The following is a 22833-nucleotide window of genomic DNA, read 5'->3' on the forward strand; positions in this document are numbered from 1 at the left end:
GTGCATTTTTCCTCTTCAGATAAATATTCCAGAAACACCCTCCTAAAATTTATTCTTTTACAAAGAAAGTACATTTCTATGCCAGTTTCCCAATGAGTAAAATGTTCCCACTTTAAGAAAATACACTTAGAATTAACTTATATTTATTTAGCACATTAAATCAATGACTTAGTTGTATCTTGAAACAGTCTATGGCATGAATGCATTCATTCATGTCTGAGAGTCCTTGATCATGTCACATAGAACTATTTATATATTTGGTTGGGATTTTTGTTTTCTATAAGAATCCTAGGCTATACAAAATGGGTTTTGGCACTTACTGACAATTCGGGCTGTATAAATCTTTGTTGTGGTGGCCTATGCTGTGTGCTGTAGGATGTTTAATAGTATCTCTGGCCTTTACCCACTGGATTCCAACAACATTTCCACAGTTTTGACAACCAAAATGTCTCTAGACATCAAGTAGGCCAAGGGACAAAACTGCCCCCTGTTGAGAACTAGTGATCAAAATGGGTCTCAAAGTTCCAGATGCAAATTTTGCATCTGACAGTTCACATCACAGTTCACATCACTGTTGTTAAAGGATATTTTCTTCTTTTTCATTAACAAGGACACAAAATATTTACATGTAAGGGACCTTAAAGATAATGATAAAAGTCATCCTTTTCATAATGTTGATAAAAGCAAAAAAGTTTGTAATCTGTATTATGACAGCATACAATCTATTACTACATAGAGCTAATTATTTTCAGGAGTATTTTAAAAGCTAGAAATAATGTCTCAGGGCTAGTGTATATGCAGCCAATAGTCAAGCACATGATTAACATGCAGCCAATAGTCAAGCACTGCATGTTCACGCAACATAATGCTTACTGCCATTGTTCAAATTAATTGGGCAGAACATAAAGGGACTCGAATAACTAAAAAAAAAAAATGCCTAGTATAATTTTATAAATTCTATTTTAAAAAAATTTAGAATGAAGAGAAGTCAAATTGCAAATTCTTATGAGCTCTAGTTCTGTTATTTTTTTGCATGTGCTAGAGAAAGAGTTTTTTTCTTTGAAGTGGAGGATTATACCGTTTTCCTTTAATGTTTCTTTTTCCACATTGTTCTCTCTCAGGATACCTTGCAAATCCCTCTTCTCTGCCTAATTAATAGCTCTGTAACTTCCTGACTGACTAGGACCTCTTATTTTTTTAGCCTCTGGATCTTAGACTCTTTGGCTTTGCTTCAGTGCTTTATATTCAAAACATGCCCTTAGCTGGCAATCGTGATAACTTATATTAGGCTGTTAATGAAGAAAAAAATGGTAAACTATCTTCCAAGAGATAGTCATACTTTTTATACATCACTAATTCTTTATATGGGCATATTATAGTTCTAAATATGGCACTTCAGGTGTCAGAGAAATTGGTAGATGTGAGATTTATTTGAATGGGGGAACTTTTCAGTCTCCTATCAAGCCATGGGCATTTACCTACGCTGTTTATGTTCAACTGCAATCTTGGTAATAGCAAAGTAAAATGCTATCAGATCATAGCCTAAATCCAAGAAATTCTTTTTGCTCTCATTTTCCTGTATAGTTCCGCCCCCCACCCCCCCCAGCACAGTTGTTTCCTTTAATTTTTGGCATGGTTAATCCTGGCTTTGGCAAACTCTTCCTATGTCCCTTGGAGATGTGTGTGGAATACTTGCTTTCTTGTTTACTTATCTTATTATTCACGCCAAGTGAACAAAAGCAATTAATTTACTGGTTCTATGATAGACTCTGCTGGAATGAGGGTATTAGTCTTAGGACTTACCCCCTTAAGGAATGGGACTTTTCCAAATTGCTGTGATAAATTTTTTCAAGAATGTTTATTTCTCCCTTGGTAGTATAAAGAATTATTTATGCTCATACTCATTATATAAACAGTAAATTTAAAATGTGATTTTATAAACAGTCTGTGAAGATGGTACATTTGGTGGGTAAGATTTAACTTGAATTTAATGGACATTTTCAAATATACTATCAATCTTTTCCATGCATAAGAACTTTCAGAGAGGTGTTTCCCCAGAAAAAAGGATGTTTGCTTTTTGCATTTAATTTTTCCTCATTAAAATCACACTCAATTCAGAAGCGTTAGCAAATATCAAGAGACCAAAGCAAAAGCAAAATAATCTATCGTTCAATTCTCTAAATTAAAGAAGACAAAAAGGCTGAATTGATATTAACGTAGCCTCAGGAACTTTGGAAAATCACATTTCAGAAACATCACTCAAGAGTAAGGACAAAGCAACAAAACACCTTCCAGTTTCAAACTGACAGCAATAGTTTGAGAAAAAACTCTGCTTGATTTTGGTCTCCTTCATAGACCATGGTTTTTGTAATTCTGACAGATGGATTTGGGACCAAATCAGTAAGAGATTAGCAGGTTCCTTTTTTTCTTTTTCCAAACAAGTCTTTCCAGGCACAGGGCAAAGCATCTAGGCTCTGGGGACAGAGAATAAGGGGTGCTGGAATCCTCAGCTCTGATCCCAACCCTGGTTCACTGAGGTTTCTGCACTTGAAAGTCTCCTTCAATTTCCACCCCACTATGCTGACTCCTATCTTTGTCAACAGCCCACGACACTGTCCAGGGACTTTAGAGGGTGGCTGGCAAAAGTGTGGGCACTGGACCAGCAGTGTCAGTTATCACCTGGGAACTAGTAAATTTCGAAGTCTCAGGCCCCATCCCAGACCTACTTAGTCAGCAACTATGGGGCTGTGGGCCTGCAAGTCTGTTGTTCACAAGCCCTCCAGGGCTCCTGAGGCTTTCTGAGATCCACTGCTATAGAAAGACATCACATCCTAATTTGACTCCCAAATGCAGCCATTAACATATCCCACTTATTTTTTTCAAATTGTTATGTTTTATGATTTTAAAAACACTAAAATCATATTAGGTTCTTTCTAGAAGGAAGTAGTAGTAACAGTCTCAAGTATATAATTCTAGCAGAAATTTTTACATCAATTTTCATGGAAAATATATATTGGACTCTTGATATCTTAATTTAATAAGTATAATTTAGAACAATTACTGTATTTGAAAATTTACAATTATATAAACAATTTGGATAATTTGGCAAATTTCCCTCTTCTTTCATAAATATATTTTATAGTAACAAAGTATTTCCCTAATGAATGTGATTTATATGAATACCTCCAATGCTCCAATGTCCCTGTCCCTTACAGGTTATTTTTTCCATTGTGATAATATATATTGCATAACATTAACCATCTTAATCATTTTTTAGTGTACAGTTCACTGGTATTAAGCACATTCCTAATGCTGTGCAACCATCATCACCCTCCATTTCCAGAACTCTTCTCATATTATAAAAATGAAACTCGTACTAATTAAATAGCAACTTCCTAGACCCACTCACTCCAGTCCCTGGCATGCACCATCCTACTTTCTTTCTCTATGAATCTGATGGAACTAAGTACTTCATTAAGTGGGATCATACTGTATCTTTTTGTGACTGACTTTTCATTTATCCTACTGTCCCCATGGATCATCTATATTGCAGCATTCGTCAGAATTTCCTTCCTTTTTAAGACTAAACAATATTCCATCATATGTACATACCCCATTTTATATGTCTACTCATCTCTCAATGACAAGTTGCTTTCATGCTACTGTGAATAATGCTGTGAACATGGGTGTACAAATATTTCTTCGATTCCCTGCTTTCAATTCTTTTGGGTATATATCCATAAGTGGAATTGCTTCCGGGAATCCACTTATGGGACTAGTAATTTTATTTTTCATTTATTGAGCAATTATCATATTGTGTTCCACAGGGTTGTACATCTTACATCAACAGCGTGCATCCCTGTTCCTTCTCATTACTTTCAATCTCCAAACAGCTCATTTGCAAGATTCTTTGGATGTCCTAAGAATATCAGTGCTAGTAATCTGTCATCACCAAGTTCAAATATAGAACCTTTGCTGCTTACCTAATTGTGTCTTGATTGCATCCGAAATATCAACCATCATGGATGTGGGAAGTTTTATGGTGGTTTCATTAAGACCAGGAATAATAAGGTGAACTGCAAGAAAACAGAAACAAGTAAGAGGAAAAAGCTTCATGATATAAAATAAAGCAAAAAACATCAGATACCAGAGACTATGAAGCTTAGCATTTATTTTGTTTAGTTAATTTTAACCTACACCTAAAAATCAAAATCAATAAGCAACTATAAAACAGAGACACACTACAAGGGGTGGGGGGAAGGGATTAAGGTCAAAATAAGGGGGGTGGGAATTGTATGGGGAATATAACCAAGATGAAAATGCATACATTGTGCAAAAATGAAAAATGATATAAATATATAAAATAAATATAAAAAAGTTTGGGAAAAATGATTGCACCTTTTATACAGAAACTGTTCCTATTCAGTACTGAACTACTAAAATCCTCTGGCTTTTGATCCAAAGACTCAAAGATTACAAAATGTCTACTTAAGATGGGTAGTAAACAAAACCCCTTATTATTTATTTTAAAAGAGCAGTTCAATATGAGAAAGACTCTCATAACTCCATTAATGCTGTGGAGCAGGGAGGATGGGCTCCTTTTCCATCAGGCAAGGGCAGATCTGTATCCCTAGCACATCATGCCAGAGGTAGCATCTGTCCACTCCTAGCCCAGAACAGACAAGCCAGGATGCTACACACTGAAAGGAAATGAACTGATACCGATTTAACAAATCTGCTTACAGTACAAAATTTCTTAAGGGTCTATGATAAAAAACATTCTGATTTGCTTAATCTAGGTGTAAAATTTGAAGACACTCACCTAGAATAGTTCCTCCAAAGGGAATCTTATCTGAGGATTTAGTTGAAGCTCTGTGAGTGACATTCTGAATCACTGTTGAAATAAAAGAAACCACAATATTTGATGGAAGAAAATAGGAAGTGGTAAGAAGCTCAAAATGTGAAGGAAAACCCTGATCTAACTTCATCAACCAACAGAAAGCAGCTCATGTAGCTGATGACACAGCCAACATAAGCACTAGAAAGCACTTCTTCCATTAACACCTTTAAGTAATGAAAGACTATTCCTCTAAAGTGTTCCGTTCTAATGAGCTTGAAAATTTCCTTCCTCAAATCTACTCCCTACAGCTTACCCAAGTTGAAAAACTAGCACAAAAATGAGACAATTATCCAGCAAGAATCTGAATAATTCTAATATCTGATCCTGTTTTGAGAGTATACTTGTGTTTTCTTAAAATAAAGAACTATTTTAATGTCCAATATCATCTACCAAGAAATTTTCTGGAAATAGTGGAATATTTTTAATAACTTGAATAACTGAAAATCAAAACTGGGTATAGTTTAAGTTTCTTAAATATCTTTACTTTCCCTAAGTAACTATTAAATCAGTTTTCAGTTCAATAATCCAAATATTAATGGTTTTCTTCATCTATGCTAACTTAATCCTGAGCAAAGTCACATGTTTTAACTTGATTTAATACTTGTTATGGTTGCTTTGTCCTAATTGTCCAACTAATTAACTTGTCAAAGACATGGCCTATTGGTACAAGAGCTAAAATTACCTAAAATATGAACTTCTAATGTACTACCCCATACTAACTTTTTCAAACTTTTTCTGAAAATCACCAGAAAAAAAATTAGAAAGTATATGCTATGTTAAATCATCTCACTTAAAAAGTACATTTTAAAAAGGGTCTTAAAAATGGGTCTAAATATTTATCCAGAGCAGACTTAAGACAAATTACCTTGCTTGATAATTGTTACTGGGATTATCTTCCTTGGGACATATGCTGGCTGAAATGAGAGGAAGAAAATCAGCTTTGAGTTAGTGTTCATTAAAAAAAAAAATGAATCAAAGAACCAGAAGTACCCTTTCTTGTCTCCAAAGATGTCTCCTATGGCACTGGCTTGACAGTTTCTGGAATGATCTTTAATACGTACTCTTCCTTCTGATTTATTGGACTCACTGGTTTTCCCCACAAATGTCCAAAGGTTTGACAGAATCATTTTCTTCAGAGCTCTCATTCATTTAGTTAACTTAGAAATGCAAAAGAAACTAAGTTCTCTGGAGTGAATATTAGTTTATTTTTATTTCATTTGAAACATAAACCCATCAAATTGTCTTTATATTGACTCTTACAGAAGAAGTTATGCTATGTATTATTTTTTAAAATCAAGCAGGTGAGTATACTCAACTGCTGCTGCTGCAGACCACACACCCAGGAAAGTGGAGCCGAGACTCAGATGGACAGTGCACAAAGCACCTCAGAATTAGGATTAGAGGGACAGCTTCCAGGAGCCAGTACATTTCCCCTCTCCTGAAGTGCCATGGGAGCTTGTGACATAATGCAGTGGCTTCAACTGGGGAGAGGTTAGTATTAGCTTTAGAGTGGAGTTATGACTGGACTCAATTGTGAGGCCAAGGAACAGTCAAGGGGAAGACCTGGGGACAGGTTAGGACAAGGGTAGAAAAAACACAGAAGAATGATAGAGTTTAAAAAGCAAGAATGACATCAATTTTTTTCAGCACTTGATTTAACCTGTATACATGACATAGATATGCCAAGTACCAGATGTGTTGATAATCCAGAATGTGCTTAAGGGAGATACTTACACATAGGAGTTAACAGCTGTGAGCAAGAGACTTACCAACATGCTAACATTTTAATAAACAATATGTGTGCCCTTAACAAAGAAAGGCTACAATACCAAGTTGACTGTTGGCTATTTTACCTCTTAAATAAAGGTCCTCAGGTTTAAAAACCACACAAAAAATAAGTTTGCTATTATCAGATTACTCTTGCAAAAGAGTATGTGCCTGTGTGCCCATGCTATAAAATGACGTTTGTATCCCCAACCCCAATTCATATGCTGACAATTAATCCCCAGTGTGATGGCATTGGAGGCAGGATCTTTGGGAAGTGATTAGGTCATGAGGGTGGAAACCTGATGGACAGGATTAGTGCTCTTGTAAAAGAGACTCCAGAGAGCTCCCTCCACCCTTCCACCATGAGAGGACACAGGGAAAAGGCAGCAACTTATGAAGTCAGTGTGCCTTGATCTTGAACTTCCCAGGATCCAGAATTGTGAGAAATAAATGTTTATTATTTAAACCACCCTGTCTATAATATTTTTGCTGTAGCAGCACTAATGGACCAGGTTACCCAGTAATGCCCTCCATAGCAATCTAGCCTAAGGAATTAATCAGAGATACAGATAATTGGTTATTCATGTATAAGGGTGTTTATAACCACTATGTGAAACAACCTTATTTTCTAAGAGCAGAAATAATTTATGGTTTGAAATTTTGACAGCTATTTAATAAAGTAGAAAAATATGCATGATATACATTATAATCCAGAAAAGTTATTTTTATTGAGAGTCAATTCAGTGACCACATGCTCATGCACTGTTGGTATAGGAATGATGCAAATATAATTTATACATGTTTTTCTTTAGGCAAGGGGAGGAGAGCAGTAGAAGAATAACCTTCAGCAGGGGGAAAAAAACAAAACCCAGCTTTAATGTCACACTAGCAGCAAGACCTCTTACATCTTTGTCCTAAGACAATTAAACACGAGTGCTTGCACACAGGCCTTTCCCAGAAAGGCAGAGTTACATCACACTGCTGTCTCATGCTGACTTTTAGTTTCCTTCAGCAAAAGGGCTGTCAGCATATAGAAGGTATTATTTTTAATGATCGAGGGGGCAATTTCTGGTCACATGGAAGCCACCTGCAATAGGAACCACATTACCTTTCCAGGTACTATTAAATGTTTTTGTTAGAGCTATGACCATAGTTCAAAATATTTTTAAATCACTTGTCCTCTACCCTACCAGTTATTTACTGCAAATTTTGCAGAATATAGTTTTTCAGACACATGGCATTATAGCAGAAATGCCCACATGTTTATGTCCTTTGAATTGCATTACCCAAATTTTGATTTTCTTTCTGTAATGGCTGATTTCAAGCAAACTTTTTTTTTTTTTTTGACAAGCAGAAAAGGAAAATATTCCATTATGACTTGCATGGAACAAAGCTTCTCTCATCTTACTGATATAGAGACCAATGTTCTATTAAAATGATAAGGCTGGGCCTCCCCGGTGGCGCAGCGGTTGAGCGCTGGGTTGCGAAACTGCGCGCGGCCTCTGCGGCGCCGGTTCGATCCCTGGCTGCTCCCCAGCCACCGGAGGAGGGTCCCACATGGCGTGCAGACCTCTCCTGCCGCCCGCTGCTCCCCTCAGCAGTGTACTTCGGTCCTTCTGCCTGCTCTGCTCCCCGCTCTGGCTCTGGTGAATTCTCTCACCCTCCCTCCCGCACTTCTGACTGTACCCAGTGCTTGTATAAACAAAACAAGCAAACAAACCAGCAAACAAATAAATAAAGCATGCCTCTAAAAAAAAAAAATAAATAAAAAAAAATAAAATGATAAGGCTATATGTACAATGTGTGCTGCCAAAAAATAGGAAAATCATTTAGCTGCAAAATTCAATTATTTCTAAATAAATGGAAAGACATCTCATGTTCATGGATTAGAAGCCTTTATAGTGTCAAGATGACAGAATATTCAAATTTATTTATAGATTTAACTTTTTTTTTTAAATCAAAATCCCAGTGGATTTTTCTTTTTGTAGAAACAAACAAGCTGGTCTTAAATTTCATTTGTAAATTCAAAAGATTCAGAATAACCAAAACACTCCTGAAAAATAGGAACAAAACGAAAGGATTCACACTTCTTGATTTCAAACTGCAAAGCAATAGTGAGCAAGTAATTTAGGATTACTGACATAGATAGGCATATAGAGCAATGAAAAAGAATGCAAACTGAAGTGTGCAGAAATGAACCTGTACATCTGTATGCTTAGATTTTTCAACTACAGTACCACGAATTCAATGAAGAAAAAATAGTATTTTCAAAAAATGGTGCTGGGACAGTGCAAAAGAATGAAGTTGGACTCCTACCTCATACCATATGCAAAAATTAACTCCAAATAGATTAAATATAAATTGACCTAAATTTCAAAACTAAAGGTATACAGCTTTCAGAATTTGGATATGACACTAAAAGCACAAGCATCCAGAGGGAAAAAATAGATAAATTGGACTTCCTCAAAATTAAAAAGTTTAATGTTTAAGAATGTGAAAACAAAAAGACAACCCAGAGAATGACAGAAAATATTTGCAGATCTGTTAAGGAGCTGAAAATGATAACTCAGCTATAATCCCTGTGTTCAAGGAAGTAAAGACTTTGTCAATCAGGCAATTATAACACATTAGTGTTTAATTGGAGCTAGTAGAACATGTCTGCTTTGTGGCAGATGAAGGAAATACTTTCCTCTTCATTGTACCATTTCAGCAAGACACTTAGAATATAACTGGAATTAAACTCCAGACTTGGAAGAAAATGAAATCTATAGTTATAGATGTAGTGTATATGAACATGACAAGTTTTTTACATCAGATTATAATTTTCAATAAACAACTTCTAAGCAAGGTTTTGTTAGTAGCACTTGAATTTTTATGTGCAGCCATTATACAGCCCTATTAATATACCAAATGCTGACAACGTGCTATATAGAAAAAGTTACATAACTGTTCTATGTTTGAAGTGGCTGTTACGTCTTCATTAATTTCTTTCAACAGTGTCTTACAGTTTTCAGTGTAAAATTTTATACTTCTTGAATTAAATTTATTATGAAGGCTTCTTTTAAAAAGTATGATACTGTAGGGCCTCCCCTGGTGGCGCAGTGGTTGAGTGCTGAGCTGCAAAGCTGCCCACAGCCTCTGCAGTGCCGGTTCGATCCCCGGCCCCCAGAGAGGGTCCCACATGGCGCGACAGACCTCTCCTGCCGCGCCCACTGCTCCTCTCAGCGGTGTACTTCGTCAGTCTGCCTGTTCTGTTCCCCGCTCTGACTCTGGTGAAGTCTCTCACCCTCCCATGCTTCTGACTGTACCCAGTGCTTGTATAAAGAAAGAAATCTTTTTAAAAAAAAATTAAAAAAAGTATCATATTGTAAAAAAAAAAAAATTTCAATTATTTCTAGACTGATAATTGCTCACTTGCCTAATCTGCAGTTCAAAGATGCACTGAGATTAAGAGCAAGGGGAAGGATATCATGAATGTCCTCCTGCCCCAAATGTCTATGCACACACTCTAAAATTCCTAACAGGAAATCGACAGTGTGAATCCTTTACTGTGTCTTCTTTATGAAAGTGTAGGGAAACATCAGCTATCTGGATTCTTGAGAAATGAATGAATGATCATTTCCAAGTAAATAGTGTTTAACAAGTAACAATCCCCTTTTAATTGAAGTGATTTTAAAAAGATTTTCTTTGCCATTCCAAGTTTGCTGTCATGAGCATCTGTCGATGTGTATACGACTCTCTGCAGAGTATGGAGACAGGGGGGCAAGGCAGTGGAAGACCTGCACTCCCACTGGTGTGGGCTCAGCACAATTTTGTTGCCCACCAATACCACCCTGGTACCACTTTTCTTATTCCGTTTCCTTGCTAGATCTCTTTTTCTTCTGCATCTTGCTGACTCCTATTCCAGCTGCTTCCTCAGCTTTCATCCCTCCCTTCAGTCAGCAACAATTTTTGAACACTTACTACCTGCCAGGAAGTAATTAAATATACTCCGCCTCCCAGTCCTATAAGAGATCTGTTATTTTTTTTTCCCTGAATTTTGAGATATCCTTTCCTTTAAGAACCCAGGTTGTTTTATAACCTGAATAGCTGAGTGGCTAACGAAATTTACTTTTACCACTTCTCTGGCAACAGTTTAATTGAGTGCCCAATTGGTGCGATTTAATGGGGAAAGGATGCTGAAGTGATATAAGGCAATGCCTCTGAACACAAATTCAGTTTGCTGTGTAGTTAGTTGGGGAAATCCTGGGTACATCTAGAAATAAGCATAGCAGTAGGAGGCCCACAAGGCTTTCAGTTCACTCCGATTATACAAACTTACTCCTGACATTATTTGGAAAATTAACTTTAATAAAATTTGTGTAATACCAGAATGCTATTCTGTGCAGTTATTCTTTACAGGTTTGTCCATTTCTCATTTTTTTGGTGGTGTACAACATTGTAGATTTTGCTTTAATTTTGGCCCCAAGTTAAAGAGGAACTGTCCATTTGGGGAGTGACTAAGGTGTACTCAATCTAATTTTAATGGCTCAAGGGCAAAACAACACAAGAACGTTGGCATATTACATCCTGGTTTTCATCATTTTTAGGATGTTCTAACAAAAGTTACAAAACATACTTAGTCAATCTAATATCTGGCTAAAAGTGAATCTAGCATCCTACTGGCGAAAGTCCTTGTATTTCTGATCAACTAGGAAGGAATCAGACATATGCCTTTGGTATAATTTGTCCAAGATACACATTTTTAGAATTTATGCTTAGGACAAGGATTGCTAAGAATGGAGTGACATCTGATGTATTCATTGCACGTAATCTAACAATGCAGGCAAAGATGAGACAGCACTTCTCCCTACTCACTATCTGATAGCTCACTGAAAACTGAAACTGAACACTGAAAACTGAACTCACTGAAAACTGGTGCCATTTCTCTTTGAAGATAATAGGAAATCTTAAAAAGAGATGTGTGGACTTCTGATGGAAAAGTGGAAGGGTGAAAATACATGCCATTGTTCAGGGTAACACTGAATCTAAGGAAATTTGCATTACTTAATTTAAAATGTTAATTAAAGCTTTATACTTCAAAATGACTGTTCATTTAGTGAAATAAGATAATTAAGTTTATTTTTACATATAGACATCATGTATTAAAATTAGGTTCTTTTATTAACAAATTTTTATATAATACCTTCATTAGAAATATGTTCTACAGCCTCAAAAATGGACAAAACAGCAAAATCACCATGATAAAAGTGCATTTCCTGCCTCAATGATATGAATCTCAAGTGATACAATTTATGTGGAAAGAATCATGGTTTTATCTATGCATGCATATTTTCTCTGATTTTTCTACAGGTACTGAGTGGGTGACGCTGTAACAACTGGTAGAACGAAGATGCTAAGCAACCAAAGGAACTCTTGGCATGTCCTTGTCCTTGGCGCAAATGTGCTGGGGCTGCTGGCAGGACATATGCCTGAATGCATGAAGACATGAATTACAAAATAAAATGTAACCAAATGCCTAAGTGGGGATGTACTTGCCATTCAAATTTTTAACCTAATATAAAGTATCTTTGAAAAAATTATAGCCTGATAATCAAATTGTTTTTCCATCTTAAATAGCTCTTTTTGAAAGGTGTTAAGGGTTTTCTGCAGCATATAAGGCATAGGTGTATGCAACTAAACACGAATAAAGACATTTTTAAATGTGTTTTGGCTTAAAAACAAACCATCTGGATTTAATTTCATATCTCCTGAAATACTGCCTTTTAAAATCAGTCTGATGAGAAATGGGTATGAATATCTGAATAGTGACTTTTTTGGATTAAAATATACCTCAAAAGTATCAAATCTATTTTCAGAATCAATTTTAAGTGGCCATATAAGAAATCAAAGACAATCTTCAGGGGTTCCTTTAAAATTTTTCCCTTGTTTCAGAGATACTCACCGCCAAAAGGTCAGTTTATGAAACATTTTTTCTGTGGTCTGAAAGGTAACAATGAAGTAAGCTTGATAGAGAAGCCTTAAAACATCTTTTCACTCAATTTGGGTTTTCCCTTGGAAATAACCAAGAGTTCTGAACCACAGTTCATCAAAGCTGGCTGGAGCTGGGGGGGACTCCACCTCACAGCTTGAAGTGATAAATGTCTGGCTCTGCGTCATAAATTCAGGAAATTTCTTCCTGGCCCTTCTTGTCATGGCTACTTATGTGAAAAACAAATTAAACTTCCTGGGAATAAAATGTCTATCATCGTTCCCGATCTTGCTGATTAGCTCACCTTAAATAAAGTATTCTGCAGTAAGAAATATAAAGTGTGGAGATAAAATCTCTGAAAAGGAGTGAAATGACCTCAAGTCACGTGCAAGATAAAGCACAACAGCCAAAGGATGGGAAATAGAACAATCCTAGGATTGTTCTAGAAGAGGACGAAAAAACCTCTTACCTGGAGATACAGCAGATTTACCTTTCCTACACAATAGTGGCTGAATTTAAGAGAAACAAAGCCAAAGGAGCCTTAGGAGTGGCACAATTCAATATTTGGTCCAAGGTCAACCGGTTAAAGATTTGGGGGAATATATAACCTAGAGAACCTTAGTACACAGCAAACATAGAACCTTAGTACATAGCAAAACAACACCCACACAGTTTAGAATTTAATTTTTACAAAATCAAAACACTCATAAAATTAATAAAAAACAGGGGACTGGCCTATTCTCTGGATAGGGAAGGGCTTTCTAAAATATAATGCAATTGTAGAGAGCAATGGAAAAGACAAATAATTTGATTAAACCAATTTCAGAAATGACGATTTCAAAAGTTCCTATAAACAAAATTGATAAAATTTGAGAAGTCGTTTTAGATAATATCATGAAGGATCTCTAATCTAAAGTCTTTATTCAATAACAAAATGAGATGCCCAATAATCAAAGAACTAAAATTAAGGGACATTAGATGGAAAATGCAAATGTCTAATAAACAAATTAAGAAAGAACTGCTTATCAGTGATCAGAAAAATATAAATAAAAAAATGTTCTTAAGTTTTAAGAGTAGACCATATGGGGGGGCAGGGAAAGGAGAGACTGGGGTCAAAATAAGGGGGTTGCAATTGTATGGAGAATATAAAAATAAAATAAATTAAAAAAAGAGTAGACCATAAATGGTTTTATACTGGTCTTATTTGACAGTATCATAGGTAAGAGAGGAAGAGAAAAGAAGACAGGCAGGGCATTTCAAGAAACCAAACTAGTAGTTGCTTTAATTTAGAAAAGCATTAGCTCTTAAACACAAACTGATAGAACACAGGGGAAGGATTTGACAGCAGCAATGTAACCAGAGCAGGTACCAGTCTGTTTTTGAAAAGTTAGGGTGAAAAAAAATCCACAGGATGGGAGATAGCAAGTATAACTTCAGAATTCCTGGAATACCGAAATACTAACAGTAACTGTATTGACTATGAGAATTTTTAGAGCTTTAGACAAATTAAAGATGACTTAATTACATACCTTCTGCATCCACTTTCTGAAAAAGACTAATTTCTAAGGCATTAACTACTTTACCCATTAACTACTTAACTGACTCTCATCCTAGTCAGTTAATTCTGTTTCCGTAACTCATAACAGGACTATTGTTCAAAAAAACAATGCAGAAACATTTTTTTAAAAAAATTCTTAAAAATAATCTGATACATACCACTGTGTGGACTTGGTCAGAGGTACTCTGGATTTTCCCATTAACTTTGTTTTTACCTGAAAAAAAAAAAAAGCAAGAGGGAAGTGACATTATCTCCTTCCTCCATTCTCTTTTTTCCTGAATCTAAATCATTGTGAAGATAACTACTCTAACTTGGGTATATTACTTTATTTACTATCATTTCAAACACTGATTCCAATAATGAATAAAGGGGTAAAGGAAAATAAGCTCAGGACTCCTTGATGTCTTTATGTCCAACGCTAAATGTGCCCAAATTTCCATTCTGAACATTTGCTCACATCACTGGTTTTTTGATTTAGTTGGTGTTCAACCAGTCAAGGGTTGTTTTAAAATGGCTTGCAATGGCCAATGAATTTTTACTAATGTAAATATCACTTTTAAAAAATACTCATAATTAAATACTTTGAAATGTCAATATTCAATCAATTTTGTTCACTTTGTATTTTCTCAAGTATTAGAGTTGGGAATTATCTCACATTATACAACCAATAACAAAATTAAAACTTTGAGAATTAGGGAAAATAAATTGAAGAAAGCTTACCGAAACAGTTTCAGGTACTTACTTCCAACAATAGTCTTGTGGTTGAAAATCTTACTCCAAATTCCACCTTCTATGTTATCTTTCACTCCAAACTCATAAACTGTATTGGGCTTTAGATTGTCTACAATTGTTTCAGTGGCTGGGCAGAGTTGAAAAACCCATTTCTTTTCCTTATCCTTTTCTCTATAGCGAATTGTATACAATCTGCAGAATAAACCAAATTTAATGTTTTAAAAACACAAGGAGATTCAAAATATTATTTCAAGCACATCATGACTCCCATACTCTGAAGACTATATTTAGTATTGGCCTCTATTTAGATTTTTTAAGAATTTGCAAAGAACATGCAAAAAATGATCACTTTCACTTTTAATTACTAATTGCAAATTAGGGGAACTGTGCAGTGTAGTTATTATTGTCTGACAGAATTACAGCCCCCTGCATTCTATTGTTTGCTACTTGGCAAAATTAAAATGGAAAAACAATGGATATTATGCATAGAGTAGAGGATAGGCATCATTTTATGAATACTTGATATTTTATTCTCATAACTGCATTGATTTAAGCCATTTTCCCTGGTGGAAGGTGTACAGTATCTTTCAGTTTTATAAAAGAGGAACATGAGATGCTAGCAGGTATCCAAGACTACATTTTAAGGGTAAAATTTTCTACCTTTATAAAAATAGTCATAACCAATAAGTAAGCTAACAGTACAATGAGAAAACAACATAAAGATCACCATTACACATTTGCTTAGTTTCATATTTACCATAAAAATGGCAAAGTAATGATAATCTCAACCATAATATTTTTGTTCTTTTATCACATGCTAGGTTTCACATATCACATCATTTAATTGTCACAAAAACATCAAGTGGTGGAAATTATTAAATCAATCCTACAAATTATGTGAATATGTATGGATTTTCAAAAGATCGTATCTTGCCCAATGTCACCCAGCTAGTGACTTTTATCACTGTGGCAGTGGCAGAACCAGGAGTGCAAAGAAAAACTTCTCCAGCTCTGCTCTGAACAATCTCACTTAGCAAAGCAGGTCAGGACACGGAATTTCATTACTACTGCATGTAATTAGGAGAAATGAATGAGCCAGAGGGACATGTATTCATGTAGCCAGATTTTACAAGCAAAATACTGATAACACGTGCAGAACAATATTGTTTCATATCCTCTACATAAATATTCAAACACTCACATGAGATATATCCTTATACATAATTCTCGCATTGTAAAGGAACAACAACCTTTACAGGACAACACACTATTTATGATAGTGCGTTGGCTCCCAAAGACCAGATAGGGACATAAAAGGGCTTAGAGGTGGGGCCAACAGATAAACATTTTAAAAATATAGAATAAAATAAAGGCTGTCAAGTGTGATAATGGAAACATAGGTGCTTGTTATACTATTTTAGGTTATTTCTTATTATTTTAAATTTTCCTTCAATCAGTATCATTCCCTTATTCCTACTGCAGCAAAATGAAATGGACTAAGACTCAAGTCAATTGCTTTTATTTAAAGTTTTAAAAAGTCACTCATTTTACTCATGCTAAATATGTTTATGGGGCTCTGGCACCAAGTTCATGATGATGCAAAACTGTTAGCCCAAATCTTTGGAAATGAGGGACAGAACTGGCTACCTAATCTGTGGGTTTACTGCAAATGGAAACATGGGGCCCTGTGTTCAAAATCAAATTCAGAACTTGAAGATGGAAACAGGGAGGCATTAAACCAAGCATGTAAATGAGGGACCCTGTGCAAGTCCCTGAAGCAAGGGGGTCAGAGTTCAAAAGGCAGAGAGAGAGGGATGCAGTTGCACATACAGCCTACTTCCTGCTAGTCACCAACCACCAAACCATTCATTTGTTTGTATTTCGTACATGCTGCTCCCTAAACTTCAGTCCTACATCCCATAGTAGCAAAAATCAGAATGAGGGAAGGAGGCTGGCTGATCCAGTCAAAACACTACCTGCTACTGGGAACAAATGTTACAGAATTCTAATCCTTTGTGTCCTGACAAAACATCAGCATTGATTCATGAAACATTTCTTAACAAGTACGCTGCACGGAATTTCTGTTGTTGTTTTATCTCTGCCCAGGCTATTATAGAACTTCAGCAAAATGCTGAGATGCTAAAATCAGACCAGATGGGCCACCACAATTATGCATCTCTAGTTTGGAAACATTTCTGAGGTCCTGGATTACTTGCATGATCTGGGCTGCCCAGTGTTCTAACACAACAAGCAAAGGCCAGATTCCAGGGCTTTCCATCTAGCTTGATTTCATTCCACCTTCCTACGCCTAAAATGGGGCAGAAATATTCTGTTCTAAAAAATTATCCATATGTTAAAAAATATCCAGCTTGTACTTTAAAAAATGTTAGCATTTTTATATTTTTTATTAAAAAGCATTTGAAAAAAAAACCCTGTCCTATGCTAAATTTGTCAGGAAAATTAAATGTACAGACTGCAAGTCTTCCGTTTCAGATGTATACGCATCAACACTGGCTTAATTGACAATTGTTAATGTAAGTGAGTTGCAAATTGTAAAAGTGATAGCAAACAAAAACTACTTAGTTATAAAGTAGTGAATTAATTTGTTGTTAATTTTAAAGCAAAATACAAGCCTTTATTAAAAAAAACAGCTATAGCTAGCACACACTAGGAACTCCATAGATATGTATACAATGAATACAATGGGTACTTAGGTGAGTATAAGATCATTCCGAAGTTAGAATATAATTGCTTTAAATGGGCAACTATTCAATCACCTTAAGCACTAAGTCTACAATTTATATAATATTTTATAAAATGACACTGCATAAGACCTCATCAAACATAACTTTCCTACAGAATCAATGCAAAATGAAGGAAAAACACAGTAAATGTTTACACTGTACATTTGCTGAGGGCCTGAGATAATTTAATTTTCAGCTTATCCATTCAATAAACTGAAAGCAGAGCACAAAATATAAGAAAAACAAAAAGCTGAGAAATAAGGTCTCATAATCAGTGAAAGAGCCAAACACATGGCTCTTCTGCCTTCCAAACTAAAACTTCTTCTACTGCATTGGACCATCTTTCAACTTCAGGCTTGGGGGGAAAAAAGGAGGTGAAAAAAAGATAGGTGAACTGACTCTAAAAAAGGAGCAAAAGGAATCACAATACCTTTCAGCATTAGGAAGGACTTTTTCTGTTCCGGGCGGGGGTTGGGGGGTGGGGGTTCGGTGGGGTGGGGGTGGTGGGGTGTGTGTGTGTGTGTGTGTGTGTGTGTGTGTGTTTTCGCTATGATACGATGTCACAGACTTCCCATTACTGTCTGAAGACATCCAGTATGAAACATTGATTACATCATTTTCTGTGGATGATTAAACTCTGACAAAAGTGCATGGAGAGGTAGCAAGTCTGTTAAAAATACCCGCTGGTGGCGAAGCAGTTGAGCACTGGGTTGCGAAGCTGCCCGCAGCCTCTGCAGCGCCGGTTCGATCCCCAGCTGCTCCCCAGCCACCAGAGGAGGGTCCCACGTGGTGCGCAGACCTCTCCTGCCACCCGCTGCTCCCCTCAGCAGTGTACCTCGGTCCTTCTGCCTGCTCTGATCCCCGCTCTGGCTCTGGTGCATTCTCTCACCCTCCTGCACTTCTGACTGTACCCAGTGCTTATATAAATAAATAAATAAATCTTTAAAAAAAAAAAAAGAAAAGAAAAATATAGGCAACAGCTCAGTGGTTGTCATCACACCTGGCCTCTGGAAAGCCTGCCTCTAGCTATCTGGATTTTAAGAAACAGGGTGTCTCCCATCCCAGTGTGGTGGTAAGAAACTGTTGAATGTTGGGCATCCCTGGTGGCACAAGGGGTTAAGCACTGCACTATGAAGCAATCCACAGCCTCTGTAGCATGAGTTCAATCCCCGGCCGGCCAGGGAGCAACCACATGGCGAAGCAGACCTCTCCTGTTTCGCCCACTGCTCCCTTCAGCAATTTATTTCAGTCAGTCTGCCTGTTCTGTTCCCCACTCTGTCTCTGGTAGATCCTCTCACCCCCCCACCCCGCATCTCTGGCCTGTACCCCAGCTCTTGTATGCATAAATAAATCTTTAAAAAAAAAAAACTGTTGAAATGGTGTTGGTTTGACTGGCATAATCCTGTGCTTGGATCTCCCTAGCAGTCTCAATACTGACAATAATTGCTTTCTTTGTTTAAAAAAATCCATAGCTCCTCAAACTGTAGTGCAGAAGGCAGGTGGTGGCTTGGCTTCAGTGTTTGTCAGCTGTGAACTAGTAGCATGACCCCTGGGGAGTCTCTGCTGACTCAATTTTCTCCATTGAAAAATGGGGGTTGGGTGAGACCATATGTGAGATTCTTTCTGTTTCTAAAAATTGGTTGTGGCTACCTATCAGATATCCTCTAATAAAATACATGAGGCAGAGGGAGACACCCCTGAACACAATTCACGGTGTAACTGGCTTGATATACCAAAAGGAGAAATTAAAGAACATCGAAGTAAATCTAAACCTTTCACAAACTAGCCTTGGCTTAATACATGTGATTGGCCATCTTATTGGGGCTATATATTTTTTTTTTTAGCAATATTTTCAATCCTATGTAATTAGCTACTATTGCATTTCCTAAAACCTATGCCCCACACATTTTTTTTTATTATCCTCACACCAAAGGACACATCCTGATACGCTTTTCATCAATGTTGCTGCTTCTTTGTGCCTTTCTGGATGTAATCACTGGCTTTAATTCTTCCTCCCTTCATCCCAGAGCATTTCTCTCTCTCTACTCTTTCCACGCCTGTTTCCAGACTTCTCCCTTCTCAAAAATAATCATTTTGGTAATTTTGTTCCACTTCTTTACTCCATTGACTTACTATCCAACCCTTTTCTTCATTCTTTAAGGAACTTTGAGTCTAGAAGGTGTTATTTTCCAGTCTATCAAAACAAAAATACTTCTTGTCCACACTGTTATCTTTTATTGCCGTCACACTGTACATGATGTAAAGGAGCAGGTTCATACCTTCTCAGATCTATGTCACCACCTTATCCCCACCATTCAAAGCACCCTATCCCTTTACAACACTAGGCCCCCTCCTCCCTTCGTTCCCGGCCCCAGAATCCCATTCTAGAAGCCTTCAGTCTAGTTACATGCTTGGGTTTGTTTTGTTATAGTGTTGTCTGTTTTTTTGTTCTGTTTTTCCATATTCCATATAGTGAAATTATCCAGTATTTGTCTTTCTCTTGACTTACTTTACTCAGCATAATCCCCTGCAGCTCCAGCCATGTTGCCACTATGTTTTAACACAAAATTTCTTACAAGTAATCTATTTTCACCTACTATATTACCAGTCATAATGCCGAAACCCCTATGTACTCTGATGTGTGATTTTTAATGTATTTAAACAACAACCACCTAAAATTCCTTATTACTTTCACATCTTCTCATCTTCTGTTCCTATTCTTGTTGGCATCTTTTCTCTCCTCACGTCCTGTTATGACTGTCTGATTCCCTCTGTGCTTGTCTCTTCTCTATAAGATCAATTCAGGTCCTTGTTTTTTGAACTGTCACCATGATTTTTAGGTTGGTGAACCATTTCCAAAATTTCATTTTCATGTAGGTACTCACTGTTTTTTGGCCTGAGCTCAAGAAATTTCTAGTGATGTTAGTGCTATTTAAAATAGAATAGCTTGCCCAAAGTGGCAAGAATAAGAAGGAAAATATACCAAAAGAAGCAAGGTGAGAAGCAAACACAGTATTATTAAGTACTCACTGCATGGTAGACATCCTATCCTGTTAGCCATTTGATTCTGATAACCTGTGACATATTACCATTATTCCCATTTTAAAGATGAGAAAATGAAGGCTTAAAATATTAAAGCGACTTGTCCAAGGTCTCTTGGCTAATAATAAAGAAAAGTTTTTAACTTGTCAATCTGACCAGCATTTTTACCCACAACATTCACATTCACTGTGGATTCCAGATGGGGGATGTTGCAAAAAAGGGTCAAGGGCTGAATGGACTTGCTAGGTGAATTTTAAGGTTTGTTCTTGACATCCATTTACTTATTCATTATATGTTTGTTGAAAAGTATTGTTGTAAAACATGATGCTAGGTTTAGTGGAATATGTAGGGAGAAAACAAGAAACCATGCATATTTTTAAAAATGAGCTCACAATATAGTGAGGAAGAGAGATGCACATATAAATACAACCAAAGACGACAGGCTAGAAAGCAGAGCATACTAAGGATGCTTGGGTATGGCACTCTACAACCTGAACTTATAAAACAGACAGGTTGTACCTTAAATTACATCCCCGTGGTGTGATTTAAAGCAGATCATCCTACTCAGGTCCAGGGAAAGCAGAGCAGGACAGATTTAAACCTCTTGTTAGAGGCACAACTCATACATTCTTTGAGATAGATTTTTGGAGAGATTCTATGATTCCTTTTAGTAGGCAATTGGAAGCTGAAGGAGATTCTTCGGCAGGTGAACAAACTTAAGCAGTGATAAAGGAAGCTATATTTAGCAGAATTAGAGAGAAAATGGAGGGAGGAATCTTAATATGCTATAGCCCAGGAATAACAAAGGAAGGAATCACAAAAGAAACAATGAAGAAAATATAAGTTATATTTCCATGAAGGAAATGAGGAGACTAGACTCCTACGGGGTATGGGTGCCAAGGAAAATATAAATAATTATCAAAACTGAATTTTCACACTTGAGAAATGGGAAGGTAAAGTGAGGAAAAGGAGGGTTTTTTGGTAATGTAGAAAACAAATTTAGCTTGAGGTTCTGACCACTCTTACCTGGCCATTTTGATGAAAATTCTTGGGCAACTAAAACAAGAGTTTTTGTACTCTGGAACTGGGTCAAGGTTATAAGTTCAGTTCTAGCAATCATTTAACTCTGCTATGCCTACTGTTCTCTACACAACAGCAAAAACAACAATTCCTAGAAGCTTTTAAAAATGTAGAATCTCAGGCCTATGGAATCAAAATCTGCATTTTTGACAAGGTCTCCCTCATGATTCACATCACAAAATTTGAGGAGCAGTGCTCTTCATAGAGGTGATCATTAGACATTTACAGATATGGCCTAGATGAGGATACGTAGATGAGAGATCCAATGAGAGTTCCTTTCATATTGGTGAGGTAGTATAAGAAGCAAGCAAAAGAGGAGAAAGAAGAGAAAAATCTGAATAAACAAACAATTCAAGAATGGAAGGATGGCCAGCAATTCCACTTAGAGGCTAAAAAGGGTAAGAGCTGAGAAACCTACTGGAATTAGCAATTAACCAAAGTTAATGAACTAAAGTTGCGGTGGAATGGTAGAAAGGGGATGGAAGTCAGGGAAAGGGAATAAAGAGTGTATGGGTGGTTCAGAAAACAAGAATATAAGGTTGAATCACTCTGAGAAGCCCCAGAATTAAGAGATGAAAAAGAAGTTTGGAAGATTTAACAGGATAAACAGAAGAATTTATTTTTGAGTAGGGAAATCTTGGATATGTTTACAAGTAAGAGTAAGGACACTAATGGCAGCACAGAGGCAAATGTAAAAGACCAAAGGGTTATAGAATGTGAGAAGAGGTGGGATTGTGATTACTCTCAAGGCATAAATGTGTCCCTTGGAAACAACGGAAGAGAGGCAAAGGCAAATCTGGGGTGAAGAGAGAATGAACTGATGGTGGCTACTCTAAATTTCCTCACATTTACAGAAGCCAGGATGGAGTAGGGTGGGAAAGGAGCCAGGGAAAATAGCCAGGATGCTTTCCCCAGGATCCATGGTAAGGTGAGCAGTTGCTGGGGGAATCATTGACATGGAAATAGAGAAGATAAAGGCATGACATGGGTACTTATTCAAAGGAAAACCAATGTAACTTGGGGTCACATTAGCCACGGA

At 36.7% G+C, this 22833-nt stretch overlaps 1 protein-coding gene across 1 annotated transcript in view; it reads right to left on the reverse strand.

The window, feature by feature from the left end:
- Positions 1–22833, reverse strand: part of ABI3BP (ABI family member 3 binding protein) — a gene marked incomplete at both ends in the record, with an annotated part of 205924 nt that overhangs the window by 103674 nt on the left and 79417 nt on the right. Inside the window, 5 exon segments of the mRNA XM_084232643.1 lie at positions 3984–4076; positions 4823–4894; positions 5766–5814; positions 14355–14410; positions 14939–15120. Coding sequence (XP_084088769.1) covers positions 3984–4076; positions 4823–4894; positions 5766–5814; positions 14355–14410; positions 14939–15120 — 452 coding nt within the window.

Source organism: Talpa europaea, assembly GCF_964194135.1.
Source record: "Talpa europaea genome assembly, chromosome: 4".
Classification (NCBI taxonomy): domain Eukaryota; kingdom Metazoa; phylum Chordata; class Mammalia; order Eulipotyphla; family Talpidae; genus Talpa; species Talpa europaea.